Below are 9,651 nucleotides of genomic sequence, written 5' to 3'. Positions count from 1 at the left end.
TATTCATTTACTTTTCATTCTGCCCAAGTGATTGGTTAAAAAGTGTTGTAACCTATAATGGCGTGGGAGAGCTATGGAAGAACAACTAGGTTAGTGATGTTGAGCTATAGGGTATGGAGAAAGTACACTATAGGTAGATGCAGGTGTTAGGAAAATAATCTTTGGTGGTTTCAAATTGGGGTTTATGGGATTCAAACTAGTTTAACCAAACTTCTTTATGCACTTGGGAGAGGGTAAAGAAGAGAGTTGCTCCTATTTGTCACTTGCCTCAACTACAATTTGTAATTTTTCAATTCCTTCACTCTGCTTAAATCATTACAAGGGAAGGTAGCCTTACAACTTGAATTTAACCAATCCAAATATGTTAAATAGAATTTCAGAATGAGTAAACTCTTAAGAGTAGTTTGTAATTCAGTAGGACTAGTTAGCATAACTTCAAACTAATGTACTTCAAAGCTAAGAATGAATTTTGTAGGCTAGAACTTTTCCTGGACTTGAACACCTCATTTCCTCTGGGTTTGATAAACTAAACTCAAAAGTCCTATATTACAGAAGTGATATGTACACTTGTGTATGAACCCAGAGTGCAAATGCACCTAAACTTTCGTTAAGGCTGCATCAATGTTCCTTCCTTTTTAATTAAAAACTATTACATCAACGAGGCGTTGATAGGTCACTCCAACATTTTTAAGCCCAAAGGGCATTACATTAAAAAAAATATGCCTTGTTAAATAATAAATGATGTTTTCTCTGCATCAGTTGGATGCATCTTTATCTGGTGATTGATGGAATAAGCGTTAAGGAAACTCATTACCGAGTATTTGACTACAGCATCCACAATGGTGTCAATCCTTGGTAGGGAGTAGGTCTCTTTTAGGCAAGCGACATTGCGGTTGGTGAAGTCAACTTACATCTGCCACTAATTGTTGGATTTTTTTACCATGACAACATTTGATAGCTAAGTCAGGTACTGGACTTCATGGATGTAGTCAGTTTTCAGCAGCTTCAACATTTCTACAACTATCTATTCAGCCAAAGTTATGGTGATCAATTATATTATCTATTGGACTAGCCGAGGGTAGAGGATGATGTTCAGCCAATGACGCTTTACATCAATTGAATCATCAGGCTTTTCTGTTGCAGTGCCAACAAACTTTTTTTGGTGCCCTCGAAGCATCTTAAGCAACTAGCTTCTAGATCCCACCTCAAATTGGTCACTAATTAGTAAAAAACTTGTGCTCTATGTTGGACACAAGCACCTAGAGAATGACCCCACTAGTTTTCATACCCTCATCCCTCTGCATATGGTCTTCCAATAAATGGACGATATCTAAAGGCCTACTTCGCAACATGACGATGCTTGTACATGACAGATACAATAGTAAATATGCAATTTAATGCCAACAAAAATAACTTTAGTGAAAATAGTTTTATCTTTTAAAAATCTTTAAACTGCCAAATCCCCAAAATATAATGCAAGTAAACATATTGCTCAAGTAATAAAGGGCTCTAAAGTAGTCTTAAATATCGATCCCACTGGGAAGTTGGAAATGACTATAAGTAAATTCTTAAGATTATAATATAAACTGCAATTTAAACTATAAAAGTGAAGTACAAAATTTGAATCTAGATTAAATGAGTGAATGTTAAATAAAATGCAGTTAAAAGACTAATTTAATTAAACTAATTTCTTAACTTTCAAATGTAAAGTTACTAAAACTAACAAAGTTCAAATAAGAGCAATCCTATTTCTTACCCTCTTCCAAGTGAATAAAGAACAATGAATAATCTAGAGTTTGGTCACTAATTCATTGGTTGCGCTGGGACTAGGAGGATATTGGCTGTCACTCCAGAGCTCCCACTACTTCCTTACCTGAGGGCTAATAATCTCGCATCAATTTCCAATTAACTAGACCAAATTGGGGATTTTAATCTGTCACCTTAAAATATCTAATTTTGCATCTAACAAAATTTATTTCCTTATTTTTTTACGCTCAATACCATGGATGGCACACTCTCTCATAAAAACTAATGTAATTCTAACCATGTTGTAGAAATCATAGCCCTTTCAGAACATATGTATCTTAACACATTTTAAAATTTCAGTTGGCCAAATCGAAAAGTAAATGAAGATCTAGGTTTAAATCATCACAAACTATTGACATTTAAAATCGTATAAAATAAAATCAATTCTTCACAAAACCATGTTACAAAGTAGGGAGAAGGATAAAGAAAACTACTCAAAATTCTTGAGATGGATATGACAAAACACAAATTTGATTAATAAAAACACATTTACAAAATAAAAGAAATAAAATACACAACTTATCTCACAATCCGTCCCAAGCAAATCCCTAGAAGAACTCTTCAAGCACTTTCTTTCTTTACGAGCACTCTCAATTCTTACATAGAAGTGTAATGAAAAAGATATCTCTTACCCTCCCTCTCCTCTTACAATCCTTGAAGAAAATCTCTAAGCCCTTGACTTTCTCTTTCTTTCTCTATCTCTCTCTAGCCTTCTTTTTCTCCATGCCACCAACAAAAACTCTTCTCCCAAAACTCTCCTTAAACTTCTTAAACTATTTAAACTCCTCCTTCAAGCCCTAGACTTTCCTTACTTTTATTAGATGCTACCTCCATCCAAAAATAAATCAAAATTCCCTCCAAAATTTTCTTTAAAAGTCAACTCTTTTGAATTCAAAAGACATGTCTTTTGATCCTGAATTCAAAATACATGTTCATTGATACAAGAGACATCTCCCTTCATAAAAGAACCTTCCAAATTGTCTGGATGCATTGAATCACTCCATTGGGTTTTTAGAACAATTGTCACTTTTGAAATTCTCACAAAATTTGTCCCGAACAGCCTTAATCCGCAAAAAAATTATCTCTGGCGCTTCAAGCTCTAGTTCTAGCTCTTCAATCACCAACTTGCTTAAAATCATGTTGTTCTAGGTTTTAGCGCTTCAGGTGCTAGCTCTCTGTCAAATGGCTCTTCAGGTGTCAGTTCTCTATCAAATAATCTTCAGGCGCCAGCTCCTTATATAGTGGCGCTTTAGGCGCAAGTTCTGGCGCTTCAGCAGTTAGAATCCCAAAATTCATTGTTTTCGCTCCAATTTTTGTGCTTTTTACTACTTTTTCTCAAAATGTCTAAAGTTGATTTACCTGCAATAAAAATATGAAAATACCCTTCTTTAAAGTGCAATATCACAAAAAATAAACATAAAATATATACTTAAAAAATGTATTATTTTGGTGTATCAGATGTCAAGCTGTCATGGTCAACACTCTAGATCGCTTGTAATAGTAGCTTCTAGACAGTTCCAAGTTCTTCATATTGCAATTACTTCCCCGACTCCTGGAAACGTTCTATCCACATGGTAGGTAAAATTCATAGCTCAGAAGTTGTTTAGATGATGCAGATCAAAGTTAACATTGTTGGTCAGCAATGAATCAACATTAAAGAAATCCTTCATGTTGTTATAATGCTTCCCTGATTCTCCCCAGAAGTTGGTAAGGGCGATAAGGCCCAAAGTCTTCTTTCTTCCCCAGAGAATCCGACCAACGAACCGACCGGTGTTGTCAATCAGTCGGTCTTTAAGCTGATTTTATCAAACATTATTTTGAACATGCTATTCCCCGTACTTTCTGTATCAATGAGAATATTACCCACCTGGTAGTTGTTAATCAGGGTTGCAAAAATGATTGCCTCATTGTTAAGTTTCCCCTACAGTGTGAGATCTACATGTGTAAGGATGATGGGTAAGTGGTCACGTAGTTACGGGACAACTGAGATTTCCTCTCATGAATGCTATTTCTTTAAACCATAGGGTTGGGGTCCTCCCCTGAAAATGGCAGGTATTACCCTTGCTACATGGACCTTGTTTTCTTTGACAGATTTGTTGGGTGAGATCTCCTATTTGCGATTTACAATATCACAGTGTCTGCGTGTTGACCGCAATAAAATCTTTGAGTTTCTTTATGCAGTTGAGTTCTTTGATTAGGTTTCAGAGGTGACGACTGTCCTCCTTATCATGATTGTGGTCTTGATGGTACTGGCAGTACCTCTTATGATCCTATAAGGTGGGTCAGCCTTTAATAATGGGGCCAGTTTGAAGTAGTCTTTGTTTTGGATGGCATGGACTATTTCGACCATCAACATTTTGAGGGGAGTTAAACCTTGCATTTCCTTGTAAACATGTGGTCGCTCAGAATAATGAGCAAACCATTGATAAAATAATTGCTTTTGATCGTTTCTCTTCCAATCTCTAGACAGAAAGTTTTTGTTATTGTGATCGGTGGAGGACTGATTGTCCTTTTCCCTTCATACTCGCCCTATTCTTTCTGCTTCATTGACGGGTCTCAGACGATTCTAGCTTACCCTTAGGTGAGCCTTAGAGGTCTTCCTCGGTCAGTATGTGCTCACTCACATCTCTGATACTTCTATAAAAGTAGTATGTTTAGAAACATTCAGGCCACACTTGATCGTTTGTTTTAGACGCATCGTTATCAAAGATGTTCCGACTATTTCAAGCTTCAAATTTTTAACTTCCAGCAACTCATTTTAGAAGAGGGAGATGTAGGTCTGTAGGCCCTCACTTTTTCTATTTAATGTCAAGCAAGGTGTCTCAGTCCTACCTCAATTTTTGCACGTTTGAAAAGTGCGAAATGAATAGTCTCTTAAATTTGTAGTAGTTTGGGATGGTTTCAGTCGATAGACCGTTAAACAATCTAAGGGTTGATTCCTTCAAGGCGGTTAAGAAGAGGCAAAATATATGGGTTGTTGATCTGGAGCTGACCAATTAACAACTTGAGTGATGCTACATGGTCAATCGGGTCATGCCTCCCTATGTAAGAATCCAAGTGAGGGATTCTTAGCTTGGGCAATAGCGTTGTTTCTTTTATTTGGTGAGTAAGAGCCCATCCTCGAAGTGGCGAGACAAGCACTCACATTCGCTATTCCCATTGCCTATTCACCTGCATAAACTCGGTTGTGTCAGTGTGCTCGGACTCGCCTTGTCCTTATGTTCGTTGGCTAATGATTTTTTTGTATGAAATAGACGAGTTCCTTGATAGGGGCCTTTTGTGGACTAGTGCCTTGAGGTTCCTACTCCATGTGAGGCGCCCGGTCGTTCTCTTTGTGATTGTTGCCTGGAGGTCCTCAATCTGCTCGAACATGAGGGTTGTTTGGGCTTGTAAGCCCTTGACTTACGCATGGACATCTTGTTGTGTGGCGTCTCTATTGGATTCCATAAGTGTTATCTCTCCTTCGTACTTAGCTTCGCTTCTCATCTGGGATGCGTCCATACTCAAGGCACCATCTTTCAAGATGTTGGATGTTAGGTTGTCTTTTGTGGAAGTGCCTTGAGAGTCGAAGCCGAATGAATGAGAGAAAAAAGAGTAGCGGGTCAAGAATTTACTATCGAGAGAAATGGGGGAGAGAGTCTGCTTTACTTGAATTTTTGTCTTCTGCTTATAGGAGTGTATTTACAATTACATAAAGGAGGAAACATTTATGGAAATTGTCATTAATATGATTCCATGCTCTAATTAATTATTTAGATTTTGCAACAAATATGTATTATAATTTGAATTTTAATATAGCACAAATGAGTAGGCTGACTTGTCTGAGCTCGACTGATTGAGGCCACCGGTCGAGTGGTGACTGTGTCTTCCGAAGTGCGTGTCGGTCAATCGACGCCCTTGGCGTTACGATGATCTCACTTGCCCCCAGGTCGGTCAGACAACTGCAATTGAGTGAGCTGTGATTCACTTCGGTTCAACTCGAGTCTTAAAGGTCATCTTTCTTGCTTGCCATGTTTTGTTCGTCGCCTCGACTGCAACTCCCTTTCTCAAAGGACCTAGACGGATCTTGTTGCTACGTACACGAGGTATCCAATGAGACTCACTTTTGGGATGATCTATACCTCACTCTCGACGGATCTCGCTCGTGAGCAAGGAACTAACTCCAAAGCTTGAACCTATCTTGGGATTGGAGACACGGTTTTTCATGCTCGGCTTTGAATCATCGGTTGGTTGCATACCTCAAAGGAAAGCTCTTTTATCTCGATAGTTTATTCCCTTTGAGATTTGTGCCGGCATTTCTAGTGTATTGGTATGAAAAATGTTTATTTCATTTTTAAAAGAAAATGATGATGATATTTCTTAAAGATGTCAAAACTTTCAACAACATACATATAAATATGAATGTTCTGGGTGTTAGATATGCAAATAGACAAGAATTGTGTGGTATTTATATTAATAGCCAAAAATTTTAATTGATGATCTGCTCAAAAAATTTTAAATTATGATATCAGAAAAATAAAGACATATTTTATAAATTTCCAATAAATTATATTGAAGCGCTGATCTTTCTTAAATATCAGAAAAAATAATTACTAACATTTTTTCTTAAGCTATAAGAAATAGTTCCATCAAAATTTAACATTTAGATCTTAAGAAAATTTTCTAAATCGCAACGTCTATTCATCTCAATATTTATGTGCACCTTTTAAAGAGGAAAAATTTGAAATGTGCGTCTGGATAAAGGTTAAAAAATTCTAAAAAATGTATCATATTTCTCTGTCAACAAAAGTAAGACTATTTTGTTTAATTTAATCATGAACAAGGAAACATGGGGAGAAAGGCAAAATGTCAAGCATTTTCATATTTATTTTTATAATATTTTTTATGTCAAAAATTTATGAATAAAAAGGTATATTAATTTTTGATATAATGTTAAAGTTGTGGAATCTATACATATAAATATGAAATTTTAGGTTTCGAATATGTAAATACTTGAAAATTATGTGGTGTATATATATATATATATATATTTATTTATTTATTTATTTTAATTTGGTATATATATATATATATATATATATCTTTTTTTATTGTGAATTAAAAGTTTACTTGAAAATTTTGTTATGACTATATGTAAATACTTGAAAATTTTGTGAATTAAAAGTTTACTTAGTTATGTAAATATCAAATTTAACTTTTGCAATAAGAAAATGAGTTATCATCACATTTTGTTAAAAGTCTATGCGGCTAAAAAAGCGATTAAAGGGCAACTTTTATTCATATTTTTATTTATACAAAGCAGCAGCCGCCCTAATAAAAAAATATTTATTCACTTTCGAAGATATTTAAGAACAATTTTCTTGCACTTAAAATATTTAGTGTTTATTTTAAGCCCCTTTTCATATGCATTCCGTAACAAATACAATATGAGACTTTCATTTTAATTTTAAATGAGTGATATATATCATTAATGAAACCAATAAATTTGTTATGTTTTTTGTCCTTAATAAATAAAGTTTAAAAGTGGAAGACTCTAACGTTACCATCAAATCATGGCAATATTATCCACTGATGCATAATAAATTGTGTTACTATTAAAAATGTATTTAAGAGAGTGATTCTCATGATAAAATTTGAGTTCTCTATTCATAAGACTTGAATGTCAAAATTTTTTATTCAAGCTAAAAAATGATTAAACTATTAAAAATTCCACTATAATCTTCTATCAAACAAGTACATCAATAAAAGTAACAGCAATCCTTTACCCCACTTAAGTGAGGTCGGCTACATAAATTTTTTTCTCCATTTTGTCCTATTAAAAATCATATTATCATTTACTTCTAATAAATTACAATTATTTTTTATCCAACATTCATAAGTCTTTTTAAATCTACCTATACTTATTTTTGCATGTCAAATCCAAAATATTTACTCTCAACTTATCATATGGTTGACATTTAACGTGACCAAATAACTTAAAACAACTCTTTCGCCTTTCACAAATACATTCAATTTTGCCTCAAGTTTAAAGCCCCTTATCCTCCTGAGCATTCTTATTAAAAAAAAAAAAAAAAAAAAAAAAAAAAACTTCATTCTATGCTTCTCTACTATAGGCCAACATACATTTTACGCTATAAACTATTACATGTTTCATTACTATCAAATTATAAAATTTTCTTTCAAATCAAAGCAACACTTTTCTATCACTCTATCACACATTAGGCATGTTGTTTAGCCATCCAATTTGAATTTTTCTGATAACATCCCCATCTATGTCACCATCACTTCCAGCAATAGCGGCGAGATATCTAAAACGTTCACTCCTATTAATGACCACTAGAACTAGTACTACTAAAAGTTTATTTCATATAGTCAAATTTAGATCTAATATAATCAAAGTGTATATTTTAATGATTTATCATAACCCCCGGAACACATTAAGCATATGCTTATTCAATTTTGATGTCTAGCACTTAGAATTTAGTCAATAACAATGTCATCCTTTTTGCAGAGAATGTCCAGAAGAAATGAAGTTACGAAACTAAGTAACCATAACATTTATAGAGATATATATATATATATATATATATATATATATATATGCGGTTCAGAAAAAGTGAAAATTATTTTATCAAAATTTTTTATCAAATTTTAACATAAAAAACTAATTAAAAATATCTTATAAAAAAAATATGTCGAACAATCATCTTCCTCAATCATTTTGCACGATGCATGCATGCCGAGACTGAACAAAACAAACGGAGTAGGTGACGACAAACATGGCTCTATATATTCCATGCAGAATTGGGTATTAACATTTTACATTATATAAAGAAGGGTACAGAAAGCGACACATAGAGTACAGAGACTAAGGCTGAAGGGCTTCAGGATTCGGTTGCCACTGGAGCTTAATGTCACCAGCGATGCTGCGCGCATCAAAACTCGTGCCCAGTAGCCCTCTCCTTGTGAATCCGACGCAGTACAGACCCTTCTCTCCCTTCCAGCCCTTGGGAAAAGGTTGTTTAGGCATTCCTTCTGCTGTAAAATGCTCTCCGTCCTGAAACCATCACAAGTTAGTGCACTGATAAAAAAAAACTATAAATACTAAAAAACTGGAGATATTAAGTAGAATGAAAATTTAAATTCGAATTACTTCTATTTTTAAAAAAATTATTTTATTATTTAGTGGGGCATTTACATACATATTTTAAAATATTTTCTATGGTCCTGACCAGGTCCTATACGTTTGATGTGCACGAACGGATAAAATCCCCACAAGCACTTAAAAAACTATTATAATGCTCAACGTTATCTTTTTAAGATTATGCCATCTTTAATTAACTTATTCCCATTACATAAAGTACTATAATTCTTAACAAATGCACAAGTTAGATGCTAAATTTGCAGGGAAAATAAAATATATGTAACATGCTATAATGAATATAATTTAGCTTGACTCTTCATTTTCTGTACAAACATCAATTCAATTAATTGCACTGAGAATGTGGCCATTCATTAATGTTTTAGTTCCTCGAAAATATTTACGTAATGAGAATGAAGAAATGTCGTGTCGTTAAGGTCAACGCTTCGTTAAAAGTTCACAAGAAGCATTTATTATTAATTAAAGAGTAAAAAAAATTCATTGACAGCTGATTATTTCAACGAAAATGTCTTATCCTACGGGATTTGTGACATGTAAAGCGATTAAATTTGCTCCAGATTCTCAAAACTCTAAAAATAAAAATAAAAACGGCGTTTGGATTCACATAATTTTATCATGCTTTGTGAACAATTGTATGTCACCTTGAGCCACGAAGGCACGCTGCTCTTGTAGCCAGTGGCGGA

General features: G+C 34.1%; 1 protein-coding gene across 1 annotated transcript in view; it reads right to left on the bottom strand.

Moving 5' to 3' along the window:
- Positions 1 to 8,617: 8,617 nt before the first annotated feature.
- The window catches only part of LOC110036214 (probable indole-3-pyruvate monooxygenase YUCCA4), a 2,434-nt gene continuing 1,400 nt past the window's right edge, over positions 8,618 to 9,651 (bottom strand). The window contains 2 exon segments of the mRNA XM_020740609.1: positions 8,618 to 8,863; positions 9,610 to 9,651. The exon segment at positions 9,610 to 9,651 is cut by the window's right edge and continues 3 nt beyond it. Of these exon segments, the coding sequence (XP_020596268.1) occupies positions 8,675 to 8,863; positions 9,610 to 9,651 (231 nt within the window). The 3' untranslated portion in view covers positions 8,618 to 8,674.

The sequence above is a fragment of the Phalaenopsis equestris genome, unplaced genomic scaffold (genome assembly GCF_001263595.1).
Source record: "Phalaenopsis equestris unplaced genomic scaffold, ASM126359v1 Scaffold203812, whole genome shotgun sequence".
Lineage (NCBI taxonomy): Eukaryota > Viridiplantae > Streptophyta > Magnoliopsida > Asparagales > Orchidaceae > Phalaenopsis > Phalaenopsis equestris.
This window is presented reverse-complemented; position numbering and strand designations above follow the sequence as displayed.